The 26,225-nt window shown below is 40.6% G+C and overlaps 1 protein-coding gene across 1 annotated transcript; it reads left to right on the top strand.

Moving 5' to 3' along the window:
• Positions 1–789: 789 nt before the first annotated feature.
• LOC104071897 (phospholipid scramblase 1-like) lies at positions 790–9,211 on the top strand. Its single transcript, XM_009572978.1, has 7 exons — positions 790–841; positions 2,956–3,116; positions 4,223–4,265; positions 5,355–5,575; positions 6,381–6,542; positions 7,604–7,765; positions 9,029–9,211. The coding sequence occupies exons 2-7, from the start codon at positions 2,988–2,990 to the stop codon at positions 9,086–9,088; spliced, it is 777 nt and encodes a 258-aa protein (XP_009571273.1). The 5' UTR covers positions 790–841; positions 2,956–2,987; the 3' UTR covers positions 9,089–9,211.
• Positions 9,212–26,225: the final 17,014 nt, after the last annotated feature.

Here is a 26,225-nt window from a genome sequence, read left to right as displayed (position 1 = left end):
GCTTAGCTATTAGTTTACCTTCTAATTTTATGAAATATGTATGAATGTTTTAAATTGAAATTATTTACATTTTAAAATTGAATCATTTACAAAACATATAGCTTACCTTTTCAGATCTCGATTTCTGAAGTTAAATAAAATAAATAAATAATCTTGAAATTCAAGTTATTTCTGCTTACAAACTGAACTTAGTAAATGTTTTTTAATCCATAACCCTCTGAGTCTGCTGGTGAGGCATTAGTGTAGTCCTAACTTGAAGAACTTGGGAGAAAATGTTTTACATAGTGGAGAATGGCTCATTACCAGTCTGTTCTGTACAGGAGGGCAGCCTGTCAGTTCCCTGGCAGTTCTTTGAATTAAAACCTCCTTCTAAATATAAATGAACAAAGGCACCTCTCGTCCAGACGGAGAGTGAACTGACCCTGCTTGAGCAGGGATTGGACTAGGTGAGCTCAAAATGTCTCTTCCAAGCTAAACGATTCCGTGATTCTATGACATCTTCATGGCAATACCTGCCTTTTTTCTGCACTTTAAGGATCAGAACTCCTTTAAGTTATACTGATGTTTAATATATATATTGTGCATAAGCATGAGCTTGTTATACAGTTTTTGCTATACAGAAAACAGCTGCTTAATTTTCTTATGTGTCTACTCTGCAAAAGGAGGGAATGTTGGGGATCTTTCACCCTAGGGTAGGAGGAAATGAGCAATACTCAGAGTGTATGTTCCATTCTTCCAGCACATAAACCTGTACCAGCATCTGGATTTTCAAATGCTAACTATGCACCAGGAAATCAGGTGCCCTATGGCTACCCTCAGCATGCACCTGGGACTTACCAAGGTAGGTTGCTTGGCTACAGATCTGCTATACCACTGGGAAATAAGCACGGGAAATAGGAGGTTTCACAAGGGCGACCGTCTCCGATTTACTTTTCTCCTGTTAATTCTGTAGAGTTTCTGTTAATTTCTGTTTTGCTGAAAAGTTATCTTTTTTCCTTCTTGGTGCTACAGGTTAGTATGTGCTGAGTAGTACCAATAGTGGTAGGAGTTAAAAATGTTGGATGTTCCTCAGTGGTCACTGTGGGGATTTTGTTAAGGAGGTGTTACTGATGCAAAGCAAGTAATGTGTGGCAGCTTCTTGCTGATGATCGGATTTTTTAAATTAACATGTTATTTCAGTATTTCACTTTATTTTTTTTCTAGAAATCCAGAACTGAAGAAAGAATTGTTTTCCTCTCACAGTTCTGCTGGTCCATGTATTTTGTTCCTGTTTCCTACTCTGTTGCTGTACTTTGCACGTGGTTATACCTTACACTTGCACTCATTTACTTTTCTCCTCTTCTATCTCATTTTCTGCTCCACATTCAAAATGCAGCAGTCCTAAATAGCTTCTCATGTTCTGGCAACTAACTGCTTTCTGAAGAACCAAATCACAATGAGCAATATCTAACAATCAGGCTCAAAGCGTAAGTTGCATAAAGTGCACAAAGTTTGGCCCAAATTACTGTGCTGTTCATAAGTTAAAGCTTGTGCATCTTGTGGCAAGGCAATCTGAGGTCTGCAAGTACAGTCAGCTTCAGCAGGGAATGAGCACGTGCTGCCTGTGTGATGAAGGTCAGGGGAGCATTTTTTGTTTTGAATAATTATATGTGCACACACTTACACACCATGGCAGTAGATAGTCAGTTTGTGTGCAAAGGCTGTGCTCAGACATAAAGGTGATTTTGCATTCTGTGAGGGATACATTTGTATTCTCTGCAGTGAGTGATCCCGCCACCTACAATTTTTAAGCCACAGGTGTTTACATCACCTGAGGTACCGTCCTGCTTACGGCCACAGCGTGAGCTTGCACATGTAACAGCCCATGTATTGTAATGTAATGTGAAACATTGGTGCTGAACTGATTTGGGCTAAAGATAAGTCTACAAGTCAGTATCTTAAACTATTTGTCTTTGTACAGCTCTACAAAAATATTCTTTGTGGCTTCTGCGTTGTGCTTGCTTCTGAATAAAATATAAAATTCCTCTGCATCAGATTGAAAGCCTACCTGCCTACCAGGAAAGTATTAAATGAGGGAAAAAAATACAGCTCTTGTCCTGTAACTTTCAATAGCAACTTCAGCAGCTACAAGGTCACAAAGCATCTCTGTAGCAAAGACCACGTTGCTGCAGGACCATACTCAGGCGAGGCAGGGCTCAGCGCCCAGCCGGGGCGCGGGATGGGCCGTGAGCTCCAAGGCAAGGCTGCGTGTGCCATCTGGTGGGGTGCTGAGCACTTCCACCCTGACGTGCTTCATGAGAGCTTGTGTTTCCTATTGAGTGCTAACTGGAGAAGACTGACTTGGCATTCACAAAATGTGGAACTATTTCCTCCTTTACTATGCACCTCCTCCATGAAAGAGTTGTGGATTTCCTGAGTTTTGAAAGAGAATCCATTAAACAAATGGGAAAGTGCAGTTTTTAGATCACACTCGTCTGGTTTGAAACTGCAGATGAACTTTGGTAAAAGGACATTTCCTATCACATAAGTAGAAGGTATAATTCCAGGAAAACTTTGTCTTAAAATTCCTCATTTGCTCAACTGACAACTTGTAAATGCCAATACCTTTCATGTATTTTAAAGTATTGTGTCTTCTCTACTTAGAAATACCCTTCATTTATTTATGTCTAATTTTTGAATTGCCTATCTTTATGTGAATAAAATTTCTGCTGTATTCACAAATGATGCATTTATTTGTTTTGTTTGTTTTTCTCTGGAGGGATTAGAACATCCCAATCCAGTGTGTAACTTCCTTCACGAAAGTTGTAGTGTTCATAACTGAAATATATTGTAGGTATAAGGATCTTCATAGTTCAGAATAGTGAACAAATTAATCTTTTGAAGATCCATGGGGCAATTCTTTTCCAACATCTAAGTTTCACAACTGCACATCTTCTACCACACCAGGTGTCGCAGGCGCGGGGAGCTATGGCTTCCAGGCGCAGGCCATGGGAGTCCCAGCTGGACTTGCTGTTCCACCCATCCAGAACCAACCCATCATGAAGGAGGGGACAATCTGGATGCCCATCCCTCCTCCTCTTCCCAACTGCCCTCCTGGACTGGAATACCTCACTCAGGTACTTGCACCCTTCCTCCTTCCCCAGAGAAGCAGCCTGCATCCATGAAAAAGCTAAAAAAAGCATCTGGCTTTGTTGCAGCTGTGTGGGTTGCTGCTTTTGGGCTGCTAAGTGAAGCCTTTTGTAATGTGATTGATGCATGTTTGAGTGTGGAGGTGCCTGTTACGGCTGCAGCACCACTTCATGGAGTACGCTCCTGCCAAGTGAGATGCTAAAGGACCGGGGGCACAGGGCTATCATACATCCTTCCCATTTCTGAAGCTACTGTTTGTGAGATGTAATGTGATTTGGCAAGGTGTATATAATAAATATATGTAATATGGGCAATTGTAGCACATTAGAGGTGCTTAGTTTTCTAACCAATGCTTTCTTCACACCTCTTCATAATGTCATTAAGAGAGGTGCTAGTCAGACTTCACAACGTAGAGAATGCTAATAGCAAAATAAGAATTGTTTCCGCATTACAGAATATGTCCTTGTACTATAAAAGTACAGTTCATCTCATCACCAGGAGCAAATATCAAGGCTTAACACGGATGTATTGGTGCTAGTTTTGCAAATTGCTAAAAAAAAAAAAAAAAAAAAAAAACCCACCGGATGGTGTTTAAAAATTTAAAAAAAAAAAAAAAAAAAAAAAAGCACCAGTGAGGAGAGGCTGACCTTTCCTGAGTTCCACTCAGAGCTGAGCAGTAGCGAAGCTTCTGCTCTGAAATTTCTCAGTTTCCTGCCTTGGTCTGTAGGGACTGCTGGTGCAGGCATCTGGGATATGCGGTGTGAGAGGCTCCGTCAGGCTCTGTAGCTGGGCTACCCTGAGTCCTGAAAGGAGCACAGGCGTGTTAGCCCTGAGTGCTTGTAACCAGACCAGCTTGGGTACAACTTCTCCCATCTCCTCCGGTGCTCTGAAACACTGTTCTGCTAAATGGACAAAGGACAGGACGGGGGGGCGTGAGCTACTTCTACAGCTTTACTGGTAGATGATCTGCCTCTAGACATATTGATCCATAATCTGCATTCTGAAATGAAAAAGTAATGCTTCTTAAAACTAGGTTTCTCTTAGTTACAACTTGTTGACTATTTATTCTGTTTAATTTTTCAACCACGAACAGATTGACCAGATATTAATTCATCAGCAAATTGAACTTCTTGAGAGTAAGTACAAAGTATAGCAGAGAAATATTTAAATCTAATAATCCCAATAATGGTAGAATTTAGACTTTCTTTGACACTACGTATTTAAGGTGGATCGCCACCTTTCTTTTTATGCCTCTGTTATCTGTCTCAATTCCTGCAGAAGTTGTGGAGGAGAGGAAAGAGAAAATAGGAGGGCAGAGAATTTTAAGCAGGTTCTATATCTTAAAAGATACATAGCAGTGCCGCTGAATAATCTTGGTAGTCAGTTATAGCTGAATTCACACATTTCCCATATTATTAATTCACGTGATTTCTACTTGCCTCTTTTCCCCACTTAAAGACCTTCTTTTCTGTCCTCTCTTACTCCTTCTAATTCCATAGACTGGCATGCGGCTCCGATCCCATTTCCAGGCAATCCTGCTGTTTTAGCGAATTGAACTGCTTTCCTTCTGCTCCCCTCATTCCATTCACTTTAAGAATATCAAAGTCATGTTATCAGTGTCTTTCAAATAGAAGAAATAAAATGGACCATCCATCTCAGCTGACACCTAATGCTGCTGCATTTTCTTTCCATAATGCTTCAAAGAGTACTTTCATTTGTTAGAGAAATTCATCAAAACTTCTGTCCTGGCTCTTGTTGTTTTCTGTTTGTGCTGCTGTGAATCTTGACTGTGAGGCTTTTTTTGTGGCCTTCTCATTCTGAACGTATTTGTGCTCTCTAGAGCCCTTTTCTTGCTTCACCCCCAAATTCACAAGTTTCTTTAATTCTCATCCCTTCAGCTCTTCCCTGGGAATCTTCCGTGCTGTGTTATGTGTAATTGTGGTGCTTGCTCTGGCAGTAGGTGTCCGTGTCTGGTGGGAGGGGACTGATGGACATCTCCGTGCTCTTTCTGCGTTGCCATGTTCATGGTGGCTTCTCCTCTCTGAACTTCTCCATCAGGCTGCTCTGCTCGAGGACCCTCTGCCACCGCTTCCCTTTGCCAGCAGCTGCCTCTGACAGACTTTGAGCGAGGCCTGCCTTCCCCAAGGGTAGCTTTAGAGTTAGCATGGTGACTTTTCTGACCAGAGGCACCTCAGAAATGTAACAGTTCTGTTCCTATTTTTCAGTTTTGACTGGCTTTGAAACAAACAACAAATATGAAATCAAGAATACGCTGGGGCAAAGGGTGTACTTTGCAGCAGAGGACACTGACTGCTGTACCAGGAATTGCTGTGGGCCATCACGACCCTTCACCCTCCGGATTATCGACAACCTGGGCCACGAGGTGATAACGCTGCAGAGACCCCTCCGGTGTTCTTCGTGCTGCTTTCCCTGCTGCTTACAGGAGGTTAGTTACTCCCACCGTGTTCCTTCACTTGGGACATGGTCCACCTGTGCAGTTTTAAGATGGGGTTGTCCTGAATCAGGGGGCAAGGTGAAACTAGTCAGGTTTTGCCTGTAAGTTGTGGGGAGAGATATCTGTGGGATTTGTGCATGGGGTCCTTGGTCTGGGAAGAAGCAAGTGTGCTGCAACACTTAGATTCACTCTGGCCACTTCTGATTACAGTAATGAAAAATTTCATTCAACAGCATGTCAGGGAACTTGTGGCTAGTGCTGAAATCTGCGCTGGAGATGGACTTGCAATGTAAGAGTTAGGCAATGGCTTTCGTAAAATAACAGCTAGAGTTTTCACTTTGCTGCTGTGAAAGCTATAGTGAAATTCAACACATGATGAGCTTTTTTAATATTAAAATAATTATGGGGTGATGCAACTTCTCAAACCTCAAATCTGAGCCTACTCAGAGCTCTTACTGAGGGATTTGTAGTAGCTGCATCCTGTAATGTCTTCACTGAATGCTTTCAGGATGCTCACAGCCTTTCTTTCACTAGACTTTGATCTTCATACTATAGATGCATAGCTTGTGTGCTCCACAGCCTTAGGAGTATCTTGTTTTCAGTGAAGGCATAAGTTGCAATTTGTGTGTAGTTTTCTGAAAACATTCACAGAAAACCCCATGCAGCTTCATGCACTGGAAAGCCAGATTGTTGTGGAAAAATAAGTCGTGTTTGGTTTGTGTGCTAGCATGGCTTTTGTCTAACAAGCGTATCAAAGCATGAACATTCACATGGAGGTTTTCTTTTTCCTGTGAAGCTGGAAGTTCAGGCGCCTCCAGGAACACCAGTTGGTTACGTTGTCCAGAACTGGCATGCCTGCCTGCCAAAGTTCACCATTCAAGACGAGAAAAGAATGGATATACTGAAAATTATTGGCCCATGTGTTGTCTGCAGCTGTTGTGAGGACATTCATTTTGAGGTATGCAATGCTAAAGATTGTTTGTATCTATCTTCTTTCAGATAGTAGTTTGATAATAGTTTGTTGCTCGACTTATTCCCTATCAACTGAACTGTAGTATAGATTAAGTAATTAGTACATAATCTTTTAATGCTGGTATAATCAACTCACTTCTCTAGATATCTAGATTACTCTAGATAAGCCAGACAAACTTCCAGAAATGATGCCTTATAGCCACTCATCAGTGATCAGTGAGACTGATTCCCTGTGGTTGCATACAAATCTCTTAATTGAAATATTTAACAGCAAAATCTTTTTGAATCTATTGTTAGGCCCTAACAAAAAAATGTTATTCTCGGCTGTATCAGGTATTTATTAAAATGACTTCCTACAACCACTCATTTAATCATCTAATAAGCATTCAATGACCAAGTAAATCAAGATAATTTAGACCTAAAATATAGATTTGAATGACTGAAGAGTTACAGCTTTCACTTAAAAATAATAGTGATTAATGCATCATTATTTTCATACACATTAAGTAGTAGATACACTAGTCTACCATTTAATATTTAAAATGATGTTGCAAATAGTTGCTAAAGCAAATTTAGTATCATTTTATTTCGGGGACTAGTCTTTCACATGACCCTGAAGACTGGATCTAACTTTAGGAAACATAATGTTGACAAAGGGCTAATCTCTGCTTTGGAACAGAAGAATGTTGTTTGTTTAATTTTCACTTGAGCAGTTCCTGATACATGCCAGGAGAAACTAATTCACTCTCTTGGCTAAAAGACAACACTGCCAGCAGAGTGTGTGTGCGTGCGTGAGGTAGCTGTCTTCCAACACCATTAAAGCATTGAACTCTGCAGTCAGATTTAGAATTAAGTTCACGTCTGTGCTCCTTAAGACTGACTTTCTGATAGTCAGGGATGCTTTTTGGTACAAACAGTTGCATTCAATGACTGCATTAATTCAAATAACACAGTCTGAAGCTTTCAAATGGCTCTATCATGAAAAGGATATGGGAATATTATCAATTACAGATTTGATGTCGGTTTTTTAATTTTATATTAAACTAGGTGAAGTCTGTGGATGAGACTTCTACTGTTGGGAGGATTTCTAAGCAGTGGACTGGGTTTTTGAAAGAAGCCTTTACAGATGCAGATAACTTTGGAATCACATTCCCAATGGACCTTGACGTAAAAATGAAAGCTGTCATGATCGGTGCTTGCTTCCTTATCGTAAGTCTGTCATTCACTAATGCTTGAATATGAACTGACTTTTTCATCTCCATGTTTAAATTGTGCTGGTAAAGGATTTGACTCTGAGCTCCTTGAAGTGGGCGACAGCTTGTTGTGAACTTCCTGTGTGTAAAACCTTTAATTCTTAGGGAATTAAAAAAAAAGGGCAACAAAGAATTATTTCAGATAATAAGCTTCTTCTAGACTACATGAGTGCTGACTCTATTTAAGGAGAGCTTCATATGTGATGGGACTGAGAAACCCTGTAAAGCGAACACTCCTCACAGACACATTAGCAGAGGCAAGCATGTTTATGATGGTGAAACCAGAAAGTGCAGATCAGCAGTAGCCAAGAGACCCGCCCAGAGCCAGAGCAGCTTGCTGAGCTGGTGAACTGGACAGCTGAATGCTGCAGCCAGTTCCTCTTGACTCTCCTTCTTGGAAGTATGTGAAGCACTGAGCTGAGCAGGATTAAATGCTCTCAGAGGAGTCCTTCCCAATGGGAGGGACTTCTCTGGAGGCAAAGGACATCTAACTTGATACAGCACTTTTCAGCCGCACTCTGACTCTGCCGCGTCAAATACTGCAGTGCAGCTCACTTTGCTCTTTGGAAACAGTAGGACACACCCGTGTTTCCACTTACCTGTGCAATTCAGCATCAGGGACCATTTCAAAAAGCGCACTGCTTCTGTGCTGGCAGGGCTGCAGCGGGGGAGGAAAGGGGCCTGTGAAGCACCTTGAGTTTGGAAAGTTCTCACCAGCCTCTAACAGCCCTGTGCAGGAACCAGGTTTTCCTTAGCTCTGTGTGTTCGTGTGCTACTGTGTGCATGAAGTACAGCGTTAGTGAGTGCGAGCAACCCAACACTCCAGATACAGAAAATGGGGCCCCCAGATGTAAAGTAAAGATAGTCATCATTATGATGGACTCCAGTTTGAGGTAAAATTGAACTGACTGAGTCAGCTCGAACAAAGCCAGGGCAGGAATCCTGAGTAAAGGAAGCATAGCTTCGGCTAGTGATAATTTAAAGTTTCCACGTAGGTCTTTCATCACTTCTTCCTCTCTCTGTGGGTGTCCTGTTCTGAGAGATCCAAGTGATGGGGGGATGGAGAGAGCTGTCCCCAACTTCTTCTCATCATTTGAAGTTTCCAAGAGGAAGTTGTTTCCAAGTGCTTTGAACACCTTGCAAAGCAATCAGGAGATCTCTGAACTAAGAACCACATTTAAGAAGTATTTGTTTTGTTTGCTTTTTGTTTCCTTCTTAGGACTTCATGTTTTTTGAGCATGCTGGTGATAACCAACAGCGAACTGGTGTTTGGCAATGAAATCTGGAACTTTCATATAGAAGGAAGAACAACATAAATCTCCCAACTTTCCAGTGGATTGCAGAGCTCTAGTAAGAATGTGAGGAATGTACATCGTGTGCTTGTAGTTATATTTCTATAAACTAAAAGATTTAGGGTCTTTTTTTTTTTATAATCTGATGAAATAATTTGTAGTATTCAAATAGGAACCCTTTCTCTGTACAAATCGATACTGTAATTTATAGAAATATATAGCAACCTTTTCTTCCCAAGAAATTTGGAATCGTAAAATAACTACTTATAGTTACTTTAATTCTTAAAAAAGAGGACTACTTCTATATTCAATGTTAATATAAGCGATGAGCCTAATAAAGAGGTCCTGATCTTTTCCTGTGTATCCTTCTTTGGTAGTTTTGCCTTGGTGTTCACATTCTGTTTCCAACTTCTTATCCAATATATACGTTCAAAACAAAGTAATCTAAGTGAACAGAACTATCAGAAATCACTGTAAAATTGTATTAATCTGGTGATAAATCTGCTGTCAAATATGACTCTTTTAGTGTAACTTAGTTTCATAATTTGGGTTGTTTCGAAACTTAAGGCTTTGATTTTCACCAACAGAAGTTTAAAGGAGACAGAAAATAGAAATGCCTGTGTTGCTTCTGTTTAATAATTGTTTAGTAATTGCTTTGTGCATGAGTGTGTTTTTTCCTGAGGCAAGGAAAAACTAGTTAGTTAAACTTTTCAGTTTCTCCAGTCCTCTTTCCTCTTTATTTAGTCCATGATTTTCACAGACTGTAAGTTGGTTTGTAGGTGGGAGGGCGCAGGAATGATAAACAGAACAATTCCACTTAAAAAGCAGACGCGTGAAATGGCAAGTCTATTTCTTAGCATTTCTAGCTTTATTTGAATGTGCAAGCAATGAATAAAGTTGCAGTTTCTTACCCCAGCTTCAAACAAGCATGTGTGTATAGCGGTTCTTGGGATCCAGCTATGGGGAGAGGTCCTTGCCAATATTTTCAGTCGTATTCTAATTCTGCTAAAGATTCCTTTTGTTCAGTATTTTCAATTTATTGATTGCTCCTGGCCAGTGAAAAAGCAGAGGAAAAGAGGAGTGCCGTTGCTGCTATGTACCTGGACTCTCTTTGATGTTATAAGAATTGTACAAACTCGTGACAACAGTCTACACTGTTCTGAAAGTCTTTAAAATTGTATATTATGCCTTGTTAAAGTTAACTTCTGCTGCTAAAAACAAAATTCCTTTAATATTGTGTCTTTAATAATAGGGATTGCTAGAGGTGCATTTTTGATTCATCAGTACTATTCTTAGGGAATTAAATTATTGTTATTTTGAAAATATCTTGTGCTTTATTGACCCAGCTATTAATGAGATACTGGAAATTCAGTCTTGCTAAAATCTGCTAAAAGTTTCTGATTGCTTCTGTTAGGAATAGAAGCTACATGTATAAAAACCAAACTAACACACCCAGGACCAGACCTGTCCTGTAGGGATTCATATGGCTAAGCCCATCAGTATTATTTTTCCTGCAAGGGGCGACACACAGCTTCAGCTCTGCCTGTAGCTCTGAAGTCCCAGGCTTAAGCACATTCAATAGCTGCATGTGCTGGTTTTGGCTGGGATAGAGTTAATTTTCTTCATAGTGGCTAGTATGGGGCTATGTTTTACATTTGTGCTGAAAACAGGGTTGATAACACAGGGATGTTTAAGTTACAGCTGAGCAGGGCTTACACAGAGTCAAGGCCTTTTCTGCTCCTCATGCTCTACCGACTGAGAAGGGTGGAGACACGCAAGAAGCTGGGAAGGGGCACAGCCAGGACAGCTGACCCCAGTAGACCAAAGGGATATTCCATACCATATGACGTCGTGCTCAGCATATAAAGCTGGGGGAAGAAGAAAGAAGGGGGGGGGATGTTCAGGGTGATGGCGTTTGTCTTCCCAAGTAACTGCTACGCGTGATGGAGCCCTGCTTTCCTGGAGATGGCTGAACACCTGCCTGTCGATGGGAAGTAGGGAATGAATTCCTTGTTTTGCTTTGCTTGTGCATGTGGCTTTTGCTTTACCTATTCAACTGTCTTTATCTCAACCCACGAGGTTTCTCACTTTCACTTTTCTGATTCTCTCCCCCATCTCACCATGGAAGAGTGAGCAAGCAGCTGTGTGGGACTTAGTTGCCAGCTGGGGTTAAACCACGACAGTCCTTTTTGGCGCCCAACGTGGGGCTCGAATGGTTCGAGATAACAGAAACCAGAGTTACTCAAATATTCCATAAACAGTTTTTTGGAGATATTTGAAAATACCTGTTTAATTCCATGGCAAGTCCTGCATAGAATTTAAATTTACTTTTTGCATTAGAGTGAGATCTGTTTGTGGCTGTTTGAAGAATGGATGGAATAATATTTTGTAAGTAGGCAAAACAGTGATACGTTTGCCTATGCTGAAAAGCATCTTGCATTATAAATTCATCCCTTGACAATAAACTGGGGAGTGTATGCAAATTTAAGTAAGGTATTAGGACCTTGGGCTAATGGTACATAACCAGGAGCCTTTTTTTATTCCTCCAAGTAATTAAAAATTTTATGTTCAAATACTGTGCTTAGGTATTCACCGTAAGTCCTGGAAGCATCATTGTCCCAACAACCTTGCATACAAAATTATGCAGAAAAAGTCACATACATCTCTGTAGAGCCGTAAGGGAAGAATGTGAGGATGCAAACAGTCACGAATGATCAGCTTCACATCAAGGAAAAAAATGTGTAGGAAAAAAATGTTGCAACTCTTGTATCTTAAGCAGAATTGCAGTTGCAAGCAGTAACAATTCTGTAAAGTAATCAAAGCAAAGATTTTTTTGCTTACAAACAGGTTTCTCAAATACAGTGAAACCCAACAGTGAAATTGTGTAAGTTGTGCTGTTGTGCTGCTTGAGTCTAGTGGTCAAATTGCTACAGCTTATTCCTTTACCATTTATTTAGCAAAATTAGTACATAAGGTGAAGAAGTAGATAGCTCAAGGGAATCAGTATTTGAATCCAGCTATACAGTAAGGTGTAAGAAGTTCAAATTAAGCCTCTTAGATTTGCCAGAATTGTGGGAAGAACAGGAAAGAAGTTGCACAACCTCAGATCATAAAAGGACAGAGAGAGCATTGGACTAGGGGACCTTTCCATCGGTTGGGTAACTGGATAGCTCTGACACAGGTTACACTTTTGTCTTGTGAAGTGGTTCACAGTCTCTCATGAAGGTAAAAATATTGCGTGAGAAGTCCCAACTGAAGCTATCGAGTAACTCTTCAGTTAACCAAACAATATCTTATCATCACCTTTGTAATCTCTTTCACTTTTTCCTAATGATATTTAATTGAAAAATGCTTATTCCTTAAATTTTTCAAGAACTTCTGGAGACAGCTGTATTCACTTGCTCATTTCTGAAACTGATTGTGCAAAATGCAGAATAAATCATTCTTCGAGCTGTCTGTTTGAAAGAACCCATAACAGCATCCATATTCAGTAAATCACCAGACTCTAGAACTCTCCCCTCTTCATCCATCAGACTATAAGCAATACAATCATTTATCGCCCTATCCATAAATCCAGGCTTTGGAAAGCATTAGAAGACTTTCAGCACACTGCCTGTTATTCAATAACATCTCGGTTAGATAGAGCTGTTACATAAAACCTTTAGAGAGTGAGATTTGCAGATGGATTTCTCTAGTTCTGTTAATGACCTTTCCATCTGTATCATCCCTGTAAGTTTTTAATCTCCAGCTGTACAGGAGATGCAGTCACTTAATGAAACCCTCGAGTCTATACGGCACAGAAAGGCATGATTTATACGATGTTTCTCGGTAGAAAAGCATAGTTAATTCCAGTTTCCAGAAACCAAAATTGTAAGTGTAAAAAAAAAAAAAAAGAAAAAAGAAAAAAAAGTAATTTACTCCTTCTTTAATCTTAAGCAAGATTGGTTTTTTGCTAATTGAGGAGAGAGAACAATTTTGCTAATCGGAGAAGAGGAGAAGCATTGTTTAAAAGGATATTGTATTACAGTTGGTCTCCTAAAAACATTTTAATTCATATTAGCTAAGTTCATAAAAAGTCAAGGCTTCCTTGGGTCTTTTTGTAGACCCAAGGACAGCCCTTACACCCCTCATGTACCTCATCTTGGTTTTACTAATGAGAATAACTTTGACCAAAAGCTGACAGTGGGAGCAGGAACTGCGCACTAAAAGGTGAGTCAAGGAAGGAGAAAGCAACTGGATTTCCTGAACTGAATTTAGCTCATTTACTGTAGGTACAGGGGTAACTCATTGGAAATGCTAGGGGTAATAAAGAAAATCAAATCTTTGTTCAAGGGAATATATCATAAAATTGCATGGCTTAAGTCTTTGACTACTGATGGGCATTGTATGATATGAATGCTAATACTTTGTGACAGGAATACTTATGAAATCGATAACTGGTAAAGGTAAAAGGATGATGCAGGGAGGAAGTTGAGGAATCCGAGGAATTTGCAGATAAGGGAACCTCTCACGACCAGGGCAAGGAAACAGATACAGGTTGCATGGAGGGGAAAACAACACGACAGCACAGGATGAAGAAACCATGTCAAGCAGAAAGCAATCATGTGGTAAGATTTGATCTTAAAATGCGTAAGACAGGAGGTAAAAAAGGTGTAACATCCACCCCCCCCCCCAGAAAATAGCAAAAGGTCAGAGGGAGAGAATAACAAAGGAAAAGGTGCAGCTCTCCCAGGGTGGAGGGAAGAGCCCAGCTAGTGGGGAATTCTGTTGTGTTGGATCAGGGCGCCATATGTGCTTTCATGATATATATACTTAAACATGCTATGCTTATGTACTGGATCAGATTGCTCTAGGACACTAGTAGCTCCCTGTCACCACTCGCAGGGAGACTTCCATACATTGCTGATTTTGTTCTGAAGAGACTTTATTCTCTGTTCTACAGATATATTTGACGTATCACTTGGTTTTGGCTTATTTGCATTTTTTACTCCATCACAGTATGTTATTAAAGACAGCAGCGAGGAGAAAATATACATGAAAGCGTTGCAACAAATACCAAAGAGGGAGAAGAGATGAGAACAGGGATTTACGATGAGCGTGTCTCCTATTTTTCAATGGGTGGCAATAGGTGGCACTGTTAGCACAGGAATTATTTTTTCACTGCTTGCTCAGATTCTCAGGCAGTTTCCTTAGTTGTCATTCTGATTTTCTCAGTGGAAGAATTTCAGATTACACTATCTCCAAAGTATGTATTCCCTACATGAGTATGGAAAGCTAGATGTGTCTTTCCCACCAAAGCTGCAAAATCTTAAGCTTCCAATGCAAATACGTGCCACTAGGAAAATTAAAAAATGTGTGTGAAAGTATGTTAAACCATGATTGATTTAAAAAACCCCAGACAAATACTGTGTGATGTCCGTAAAGTTGCAAAGGCTTGGTAAATGGTAGAATTTGGAAACTGGACTATGATTTCTCACATAATTTACTACATAACGCAAAAAGTTATTAATATATCACAGCAGGGTACGTCAAAGCAAACACGCTTATTTCATCGCTGGTTTAATGTCACTGATTTACATCTGAGGTGCATTTAGGCCCCTATACGTGAGATGGCTTCAGTGTGCGTGGCCGTGACGTGGACCACAAGCACTGTGGGGCAGTGGAGGAGAGGGCGAGGGATGGGAAAGCTACGGCCAGGCAGGCCTGGGAATCTGCTCCAGGCTTCCCCCCAGGCTTTGGTTGTGTTTTTCTTGTTTTTTTTTTTTTTTTTAAATTTAAACTTGCTGCTCATGCCTCAGCTGGTTTAACCTTTAGCTGACCTAGTTATTGAACCAGAGCAGCTGGTAGCAGCTGAGGAAGTCAATATTTCTCCTTTGTTGATTGCCATTTACTGAGGAGCAAACAGAAACTGGAACAAGGCTGGGCAGCGTGCGCAGAGGGGAGCCTGCGCTGGTGCTGTATGCACCAGGACCTCAGCAACTCCTGGTGTCCCCGGCCCTGCTGCGCAACCAACTGCAGTCCCTGATTACAAATGCATGCCAAAAAAAAATTGGGGAGTGGGCTAGTGCAATGCAGGGACCGCTGGCCTGGCCTTCTGGCCAGGAGCCTCCTGTTCCTTGTTGTGTGCGCTACAGAAAGGGAGTGACGCGGAGACAACCAGCAACAGGAAAATTCCCATGCAACCCTACATCACGACTGCGAGGAGCACGGACGAAGGGGTATTTCAAAGGTTAAGTGGTCAAATGCTGCAACGCTGCCGTAGCACTGCATACGAAGCTGGGAAACGGCGCTGGCACTGTGGTGATGCTGTGAGCTGGCACTGAGCCCCAACAGCAAGCGGTGGGTGGCAAACGCTGCGTGGCAACTCCTACGCAAACTGGGGAAGCTGGGTTTATGGTGAAGGCTATAATTAAAGATATAGCCGAAGAAAAGGTAACCTGCTAATTTAAGTGACTCAGTCATAGATTTTGACCCTGAAGACACTAAAGACCTTGGGGCTGCCTTGACTTTGTGGCTTACAGCAACGTTCTGCTGGTATTATGTACCACGTCAGTGCAACAGCGTTCTGTACTTGAGATCCTGGTTGCATATTCCTGCTCTGCAACATAGTCCCTCTTGAGTAAGTGTACAGTTCCTCCTGAGCGTTGGATTTTTTTTGGCAGAATTTGAACAGCACCACCTCCCAAAGTATCTGAACTTGCACAAGCAGTGCTTTGTGCTGGTCCACTTTCTATTTAGTTATACCGTGCTATACAACTGTCATTGTGAGCTCACCGATGAGCTCACTCCAAGAGTCTTTACATTCTGTAAGTTGTTCCTTCAGTTCTTTATGATCTTTCCCAATCCCCCCAGCTCAGGCTCTGTCTCCTGGTTTTACTGGGGCTCTCTCCAGCCACGCAGTATGACACGGAGCAACACTTGCCCTGGGGAATTTGAACAAAATGAATCCTAATACTGCAAGGGTTGTGTACATTTGCCAGAGACCTACACTTCAGCAGCTAAATCCTGTCTTCTTTTACTCCTGCAACCAATCCTGCTTTTTAACTGGTATAAAACAACTATTTTTTATCCCACTGAGTATGGCTGTGCAATGAAACGAAGGCATACTGCTTTATTGTGTCAGCAAATTTCTCATTTTTCAGGCAGCAGAATTTGTGGCTCCTGGAAAATATAGGTCTTTCAGTGGACTGAGGCTGAGCTTGCCGGCACTCTGTTTATGTCCGTATTCTGCTTGTTGCCAGATTAGGATAGAAAAAAAATACAAGGAAAGTTGTCCAACACAGACAAGGGCTCACTGTGCCCTGTCCTCTTTTTCCACTGAACAAACTTTGGAAAGGCCATGAGAGGTAGTGAGCTAATATTAAAATGCACCAAGAATTAAAGCCAGCCATTGAAATGAACAAGAACTTACCTGTGTGTTGCAGCACACGTTTTTCCATGGAAAAAAAAGAAACAAGGAAAAAAAAAGGAAAAGAGCAAATAGTTAATGTTTCAGTGGTTCTCTCTCAGAAGAGAGCAAGAGAGAAGAAGGTAAAATCTCTGTTGAATAAATCAACTAAATTTATGTACATTGTTTGTGCTCCATTTACAGTGTTCAACTTTCTAAGCAATAAATTTAGTTGAGGGAAATATTTGTACAAAAGCGCATATTAAAGAAAAGTAATGAAAAATAAATTCTAAAAATGTCAGTGGTTATGTATGCTTTAAGGGAGCTACTACAATGCGGTGCCAGAGTAAAACATCAACTAATCAACGTCTTCTAAGCTGCAAATACGAAATCTTTACAGCAAATTGTTTTTCCTGGGGATTTGCGCTTCAGTAATTATGTGGTGAAATTTAGCAAAAGCTTTCACCATCAGATAAACTCAAGCCGAATTTGCGAACAGAAATACGCACTAGTCAAGTTTTTATCTTTTCAAAGAGATGTAATGAGTGTAAACATCTATGAAATATGTTTGACTTCAAAATCCTATTGAGCCAAAGCTCGGCAAAGTCAAAGGCAATTAGCTGCCTGGTCCAGAGGGCACCTAGCACCACTGATAAATCTCTGTGTCTCAGCTCAGATCCAGCCACACCAGTATTTCTATCCAGGTACAGATGAGGGGATTTTTGGTTAATATACATTTAAGATTAGAGCTTGACCGTTTAAAAATACAAATATACCTGCTGACAATGGAAAAAAAAGAAAGGGAAGGGTGCTAAAAAAATCAGGGCTTGAAATCTCAGCATAATCAAGCTGCAGCCTGGAGTGACTGGATAGAGAGCATGATGAGTGCTTGCCTGATTACAGGTACACGGAAAACTGTTGCAATTCCTGAAACTTCATCCCTTCCCGTCACACTCTGCTCCACCTGAGCTATCTACCTGCAATTCATATTGATTCAAGTGCTTTTTCTTTGGCTAGGAGGAAGAATATGGCGTATCCACCCAGGCCACAACTTTTTGCTGTCCTTTTTGCTGCTGCGGTAAATCTGTATTGATAAAGCATTTGCAAATGCCTTCCTACAAATTCCCTCAGCAATTCCACTAATACCTGTTAACAGGCTGTCAGCATGGCGTCAACAGTTTACTCTGCTGAGGACCAAAATGTTTTAATCTAGCCCATGTTCTTGGCTGTAATATGAGGGTACATAAGAGGAATGCAATGAGTGTGACGTTCCGGTCACAACAGATCAAATGTCTCTTGTCACGTTAAAATATAAGAACAATATTTTTTTTCTCCCAAAAGAAGAAAAAAAAAAAAGCAGCCAGGTAGAATTATGAAGATATTCCTGTTAATCTAGCAATTTTGTGCTTAAATTTTTTATATTTTCATATATGATGGAATTCTCTAAATAACGATACTTGAATTAATGATTGTATTAGATTTAGTTAGACAATGCCCTGTATACTGGAGATTTCTGTGCCTGTGGAGCAGTAACTAAATTTTCTCTAAGTCCCATCAGTTCCTTGCTAATAATGGAGCAGAAGACTAGTGCAAAAGGTTACTTTGGTTTAAAAGTTTACATATGCAACTCCTGAATGAGTTTTAGTGCAAGATTAAGAATTCATTCCATAAGTTTAAAATCTGTAGAAGGCTGAAAAGCATTTACACAAATTATCGCTTCCTCTATCACCACTGAAAAGGCACAAGGTTCCCTATAGCACTGCTACAGGGTGTAATCTTGCGGCAGCTGGGGAGGACCAAGGTGTGCAGAGTGGCTGTAGGTCCTGTCGCCAGTGGCAAAAGCTATCCCCCAGTGACTTGTCATGAACAGCCATCTCAGGCACAGCACACACGGAGAAACAAAGCATATTTGCTAGCACCTGTTTTCTGAATCTTTGCTGACTGCCAAATATTTTTCGGTTAAGGGGAGACAACATCACAGAGAGATGCTGCTTCCTTGCTGTCATCCATCCATCATCTAAATTAGGTGTTTTTTAAATGTTTAATCACCAAAGTATCAAAGCCTTTCTCTGCCCAGTCATGCTCTCCAGTTATGGAGCCCCAAAATGATGGGAATCACAGATTGAGTTTTGTGTGGAGTTAGAAGTGAATGGACAAACTTGGAATCAAGCCTCCTCTATAATGACAGACTGATAAATCATGTCTGTTTTCCACTACAATGCAAAGAGGGAAAAAGCAAAGGAATGACCTAATTTAGTCATTGAGATGTATGGTGTGGCAGAAGAGTGTTCCTAAAAATGCACATAAAATGTAAATCCATCTTTCCTGTAAGTGCCTGGGCAACAGTTGACTTCTGTGACTCACTTCAGAGAAATTCCATGAGAAAAAGGTTAGGCTCTCTCTGGGAAGAAAAGAAAAAGTGTAAATGATATAAATGGTGATTGTAAAGCAAATCTCTGCCTAATATCCCCTGTCTGCACTATATGAAAAGCAAACACAGCCAGTAAAATTTCAAGTGCTGCAGTAAGTACCCTGTCTTTGAGAGGTGAAGAGTACACACTCCCACAAACAGAGCTCGGCTTTGAAGGTCAGCCTGAGAGCGCTGATTCTTTTCAAAAGAGAGGGACGGCATCTCATCTGAGGCTCTTGGCATGCCGGCTGAAAATCATGGATATTTAACCAGTAGCTTTTTCCTTATTCCAATCAGATATCAGTCTGATGTGGAGTAATCTACAGCGGAGTCACGGCCAAAACATCTTCCCCAATTGGCTGCAGGGAGAAACAGCCAGAGTGGAAAAAGTGTGTGGATGGCCTACGTGCAGTTGAGTTCAAATGCACAGTGTTTGTTTATGGAAGCTTACATTCAGCTGCACCATCAGCTGTGTCAATTATAGTCCTAGAGCATAAGGGGAATAAACCGCTAGAGTTATGTTTGAGAACTAGAGAATTATTTGTAATAATTCAACAGAACAAATTGATATACAGCAAGCTGGGCTGCTCACGAACAGCAGAAGGAAGATATGAAGAGCAGGATTAAATGGCCTACTCTTACTAAAACAAGAATCTCCATCCTCTCTGACCCTGATTTGGAAAAAGACACACAAAGTACCAAGAAGAGAAAGAGGCTGCGATTGAGATTTTGCAGAAGCCTGGCTTTAGTGATGTATGAGTTTTCTTCAATTTCTGTGTCTTAGAGGGGAATTTTTTCTGCCTTTATCTTGTCTTTGTTTTCCTTTGGAAATTGCACCATAGTGCTCTCTCTGGCTTTGGTAGCTACTTCAAGCATGGTCAAATTTGAAGATTATATTTTGTTTTGGGAGCAAGTGATTTCTATTCTTTGGATTGGAAAGCTGGGGTGGTTATCACTAGGGGCCTGAACCGTAAAACTGGGTAACATGAATAGCCTGTGGCAATACTAACGTCTCACAACACCTTTATATAGTGATTTGAGGAATCCTGATGGCTCGCTAAATATTTAATAATAGTCTCAACACCATCATTCAGATTGCTAGTCCCCTGCTAGGCCGGGTGGTGCTCGGTACCTTTTGCAGACTGTCACTACAATGCTGTGCACAGTGTGTCTGATGCTCCTCTGCAGTCAAACAATACCAAATTTACCAAACTGATAGCAATAATAAAATCAAATTAATAATAATCTACTGGGATTACTTAATGTTCTTGTCTGAGGAAAGATGTTCACTAAACACTTTTTATCTTGAAAAACTTCCAAAGGTATTTATAATATGGATGTGCTATTTAGGAAGGCAAGGTTGAAAAAAAATTGCCTTGCCTTTGTATGAGAAACTAGTAACATTCATAGTAGTTCCTAGTTTCTTCCACACAGTACAATTTCAAAATTACTTTCATGGACACTATTTTGAGAACCATGGCTTTTATGTTATCTGACAGCTTGAAATCTTTCAGATGGCACTAACCTCCAGAGGTCTGATCCAACAACTCCCTCGATCTGCATTCAGTTTAGGTACAAACCCTCCAACTGGCTAGCGTAAAAATACACGCGAAGTGAGAGGATTAAGTGATCCACAGTCTTGGGATCTGATTCTTGCATCTCATGAACCAACAACTTCAAAAGGATCTTGAAAAAAAGTTGAAGGCCACATGACTGGAAATGTTGTACTCATGGCTGAGTGTGTTTACCAAAGGGCTGGAAAGGCATCTTGATGTTTCTGAGCACTGTTCCAGGCTGGAGCAGACTGGCGGACTTAGAGACAGTTGAGTCCTCTCCACGCAGAGCTGCCAGAACAAGAGGTTATACACAAAAAAAGGGGACTGAGCTAAAGACAGTCACATGTCCCTGTCATGAAACACAGAGAATGAACTATGTATGGACCTGCAGAGCTTTTATGCTCAGACTAGCCTCATACAGTACTAATATGGCTCTGGCTACATTGCATGAGCATATTTTGGTAGAAAAAGTGAAGAAGCAGCATCTTGAAAATGAGGATACGTGAAAGGGAAATAATATCAAAATGACTGGTGTAAAGGATATTTTTTGTTTACAATTTGTATCAAATCTATCTGGTTAGAAACAACTTAGTAGCTTAACACAAATGTTTACATAGCCTTTCCAAGCAGAGTAATAAGAGTAGTATTACTGATTTTTATTTCCTGAATGCAAGAATAAGTAATATCAATATTTCCCTACTACATGTGGGGACCATTACAGCTGAGCCACAGTGAGTTCTGCAGGCCTTATTTCAGCAGAATTCTGAATTCTAGCAGGCAGAACGTAAGCACAATGAGACAGCCACATTAATAAGACTTTTCTGTAAGTAAGGGTTTTGCAGAGGTGATAATCTGCTGGGTAGCTGCTTGCCAGAGTCAGATACAGAGGTTATAAGGTTTACGTTATTTCTTTCTGGCTACATCAAAGAACGTTGTTAATATATAAGTGTCTCAAAGGCAAGAATATCCTTTCATTGGTACAGGGATGCAGGAAAGGGGACCTGTGTCTACCCCTTTTCTTTGCTATTACAACAGGATGGCTTTTACCTGGCCATTTACTAGGAGCATCCTGGGGATGTGTGCTCTGTGCCTACCAAGTTTCCCTCCTCCTTTAGGTACCCTGGAACAGAGGCTGCCTGCACAGTTTATCTGTGGACACTATTAGGTTGAGTATTGTGATTTCTACTCTTCTAAACCCTACGAAAGTGATTTTGGCTACAGCCTTATATACTTCGCATATCCTCTTGATGGAGTGAAGAAAGACTAAGGAAGAGGGAAGAGCAGAAGACAACAGTGACCCAGGCTCATCAGCATGTGATGCTTAGGCTATGTGCAATGTTGGCCACTCTCTTAATTCTGCTTGGGATTTTATGAACAGCCATTCACAGTGCTGGAGCACTGCTGGGCTACCTGTGACTCCTGCTATTTATTCATCATGATGTTCCTCCGCGTTCTGGAGGAGGTTGCTGCCTTCTTCCAATATATAAAGTAAGTTTGTTTAGTTTTCTTTAAATAGGAAGGAATTTCATTCTATCACATTCCCTAATGTAGAATCAGTCTGTATGTTGCCTTGAACAGTACAGGCTTCAGATTATCTGGAAGTGAAGCAGCCAGATCACCTCTGAAACTACCCTTCTAACACCCAGACTACAGGAGCAAGATGTACTGCCAATGCCAGGTTTTGCCAACCTTGACAAGTCATCAGAATTAGCTAGAGACTTCATCTTCCTGAGCATCCAAACCAAAGAAGCACAAACTGCAGTCTCTAAGAAATTATTTCAAAGATTCAAAGTAGCCATCCTCCTGGCTTCTGCTGAGTGATGTGCTAAAAAAGAATTAAATTTCCAAACCTTTTGAAAAGAGCTCTCTCGAGGATCTATCTAGTAGAAGCTCTCAATTTATTCCAGTTATTCCCTGAATAGCAGATAGGTGAGTTGTCTTGAATGCAGAGTGGATCACATTTATCAAAACTATGCTGCTATTCAAAGCTTGCCTCCTCTGTGCCACTTCCCATGTAAGCTGAGAACAGTCAAGCTCCCAGCCTTGAAAAAAGGCATGCGTGCTTTTGCTCACTGGCCTAAGAAGTACAATCGAGAAGAAGCATCCAGACTGAATGCATTTCACTTTCACAGTACACAGCCCGAAACCTACAACTTTTTGATTGCTTCAGTAACACCTGGCCATTTTAGTGTTAAAGGTCTGACTGTTCCGCTCTCTCATTTACCCTACCAGTCACTGAGTTAAGTGCTTAAGTACGCTAGTGTGGGTTAACAGTTGTGACCCCTGCTCTGCAGAGAAAGTTTTCTAGTAGTGATCTGAACATAACCTCCCTTCACGTCCCATTTTACCAAATGAAACTATGTGCACATGCATGCAATGCAAGATGGAGAAGAGGATGAGAAAAAAACCCTCAAAGGCAGTGTTTAGCTCCTAAATGTTTCTAAGCTTGAAAGCACATTCTCCTACTGATTCAGTCATGAGATTTTGTTGCTCGTGTCAAGGACGCTGCTCACAACCTCAACTTTCCTGGTAACTGTATTTAACTGTTCATTTAAAGATAGTATTTTTACTTTCCACGCCTTGTTTTCATTGGCTGCCACCTCTTTTTCCCTGTAAAAGGTTTTCTTGTCAAGAGGCAAAATAGTTAGGTATTGCAAAGCTATACGATATTTTGACCAACCAGAGAAGCACTAAATTAAGTAAGATCTGTGGCTCTTAGCCTTTCCTCACCTTTCCGCTGGTCGCCCTTTCACACGATGCCTGCTGAAAAGCAGAAGTTGGAAAGTTCTGTGCAAGGGGACTTTAGCAGCAGCAAAATAACGGCCAGCCCATCTCCCTTCTTTCTCTCTCGAATCCAGTGCTCCAGAAATGCTGCCAGAAGTTGTTCTGGGGCCATCTGGGATCCCTCATCTAGATCATACAGGAAGTAGGAAATAAGACTAATTTAATGGCAATTTTGTTATAAATCAAACTAAATTACTAAAAAGACCTACCTGTCAAAATTAGGTTTTGTCAGACAGCAGTTTCTATTTACCTTATACAAGTCAGCTGGAGAGAATGAGATCATTGTGGACAAGCAGAACAGTCATAAAACTCCCAGAGCAGGGGCAGGAAAAGAAACTTCAACCAAAACCATTCCAGTAACAGAGAATACGAAATCTGATGTCTTCCCGTAGGGGAATACTTGTGGGACGTGCTTCTCTGCTCCAGCGGTTTTCCCGAATTGCCGCTCTAAGGAGTCTCCACTAGGCTTCTGAAATCACAAAAAAAGTAGGCTTTAGGGTAACTATTGTAAAACACATGCTGACCTCCCCTCCTCTGTTGGTCATACATGTGACACGCTTCAGTCTGCTTAATCCCACAGGCTTACTGCAGAGGAACATTTTTACATTACGATGGTTTGTTGACATAGACACAAACACTCGCACAGACTCCCAGCTTCAGACAACTTCATAAACACATTTTTCCACTAGTTCCTATTAATCCTGCAGTAAATGTTTAAAATTATTTTTCTTTCAGCCAGTGTTCTTGAATGCCAGTTCCTTTTCCATTATATTCTTTTCTGCATCCCTAAACTATAACAAAAGCAAGACTTTAAATTAGTCATTGTGATTAATTGTCCGTTTCAACACCTCTCATTTGAGGCTCTGGGAAGCATTTTATAGTTTACTGGGTGATGGGACTGAAATCTTTACAAGATCAACCCTGATCAGCAGGGTTTACAAGATACACTCTGCAGGATTTAATTCTCAGTTTCTTGTGCCTATATAAATCACGTAAAAATGAATGCAATGAAAGCCAAAAATGGGGATCAGACCTTCTTGTCCACCAGAAGCAGTGACAGAGGTCTAAAGCATCTGGTTTCAGGCCAGGTCAGCAGGATTTATTCTCTTATGATGCTCACTGGCTTCTGTAGTGCAGGATAGGACCTTGAGGCTGGAGCAATCATGTCATAAATGCCAAAGGATGGTCCACAGACAAAATCTTAGCACAGCTTTTCATGGGCACTCATGTCTTGCTGCTCAGTCTCAGTAAAGGAATGTAACTCTCCTTGTAATTTCAAAGCCACTCATTCAATCTTTTGAGTAATTATGGGACGACAGCTGATTATGCCCTGGAAATGCTTGCTAACACTATTAATCTTTTGCTCATATGGGCTGTTTATAGCTATAATTATAAATGAGTGAATGAAGCAAAGTAATTTCTGATTGGGTGGCTCGGGAAAGAAACTATGACTATAGCCCAAAGGATTCGCTCAGAGCTCAATAGCGACGGGTGCTGAGCATCCGCGGAAATCAGTGGGGTCTCAGCACCCCTAGGGAGTGCTCAGCACATCTCGGCGATGGGCTGGATCGCACCCATAATAACAAGACTGGGGCGGTAACTCAATAAATGTTCTTACTGAAGTTGAGGATAAATTAAAGGGAGGCAACCAAAGAGAAACTATTTTCAGACAGTGAGAGTAGAATTTCAGTAACATTTAGCCCGATTCTTTGGAAATAAAATGTCTATGGAAGACTTCTTATTAGGGTTGAAGTACTTAAAAGGCCCTTACTAAAAGCTCGCATACACATACTAGGTCAGGCAATGTGATGCACGTTTTAACGCCATATTATTGCCAGATGGGCCTTTACATTCATATTGATGTATTTTTGCAAAAAATATATGTACTTCTTTTTTTTTTTAATTCTAGTTTAGTTCTAGTGTTTCATTGGCTTGAGGTCAAATTAAAACAACCACAAGCATCTAAACAATTCTTGTGTGTGAGGACAACTAAACCCAGCCACAAGCATCTAAACAAAGTATATCTGAAGAGCATTTTTTCCTATGACTGAAAAGGGATTTTTAAGCTTTCTATTACTTTGGAATGTTAATTTCTATTAGTATTATTCTATAATAACAAACTTCTATTTTCACCTACCCCTGACTCATGTAAAATACTGATATGTGTCGAATTTATAATTCAAAACCAGTATTTTCTTTTTAGGAATTACACAAGGTAAATCATTTAACTGGAAAAAATAAGTATGACTTACTAACTCAAAGGTGTTTTACTAATCTAATCTCAACCTAAACTCAGGGTTACTACTTTGATATAATAAATTAGATCAGTGATATAACCACATGAAGCCAAAAACTTCTGTTTAATTCTATAGTTTGTATGCACTTGACCCAGGCAGTGAAATCACAGGGCTATGGAATTACCTCTGTAACATAAAAAGAGGACAAATTTTACAAAACTAGAAAGATATTTGAGGGGACAAGCTAGGATAGAATGGGAGAGGAATTAATTTGTTCTTCATAACGAATGATTACTGACTGCTGCTATTGAAAATACATGGGGAATTACTGACTTTTGCCCAGACAAAATAGACTTTTGACTGTTATATATCAAATTCATTATCTGTTAGAAAACTCTTTATGATCTTTATTGAGGTAAGGGACTTAGGATCCTTGCATGATGATTTTTTTTTTTTTAATTCTTGGCATACTGCTGCTGGTGAATTGTTGACAATTCCTTCTGTCCCATGGCTTTCCGAGGACCAATTTTGTTATTTTTCTTTTCTTTTGGTTCTATTACTGTATAATGAACAATTTCAGTATTGCAAGAGTAGGGAAGGAAGTTCATGTGACCAACACTGCTCCATTTTAGCATCTGCGGAAAAGGTATTCTAGCGGGGTTCGAGAATAAAAGAGATTTTGAGGCCTAGATGCAAGGTGAGGTGAGTTCAAGGACAGGCAAAGCACAGCAGGAGCACAGACTGTGTTCT

The sequence above is a fragment of the Fulmarus glacialis genome, unplaced genomic scaffold (genome assembly GCF_000690835.1).
Source record: "Fulmarus glacialis isolate BGI_N327 unplaced genomic scaffold, ASM69083v1 scaffold17042, whole genome shotgun sequence".
Taxonomy (NCBI): domain Eukaryota; kingdom Metazoa; phylum Chordata; class Aves; order Procellariiformes; family Procellariidae; genus Fulmarus; species Fulmarus glacialis.
The sequence above is the reverse complement of the archived record's forward strand: the minus strand, read 5'-3'. Positions and strand labels throughout refer to the sequence as shown.

Bases quoted from the DNA above. Each gene is read 5' to 3' on its own strand.
- LOC104071897 (XM_009572978.1), top strand. From the start codon at position 2,988: ATGGGAGTCCCAGCTGGACTTGCTGTTCCACCCATCCAGAACCAACCC. The intron at 3,117-4,222 runs GTACTTGCACCC...AACCACGAACAG, and splicing joins GACTGGAATACCTCACTCAG to ATTGACCAGATATTAATTCA. The intron at 7,766-9,028 runs GTAAGTCTGTCA...TTTCCTTCTTAG, and splicing joins TCGGTGCTTGCTTCCTTATC to GACTTCATGTTTTTTGAGCA.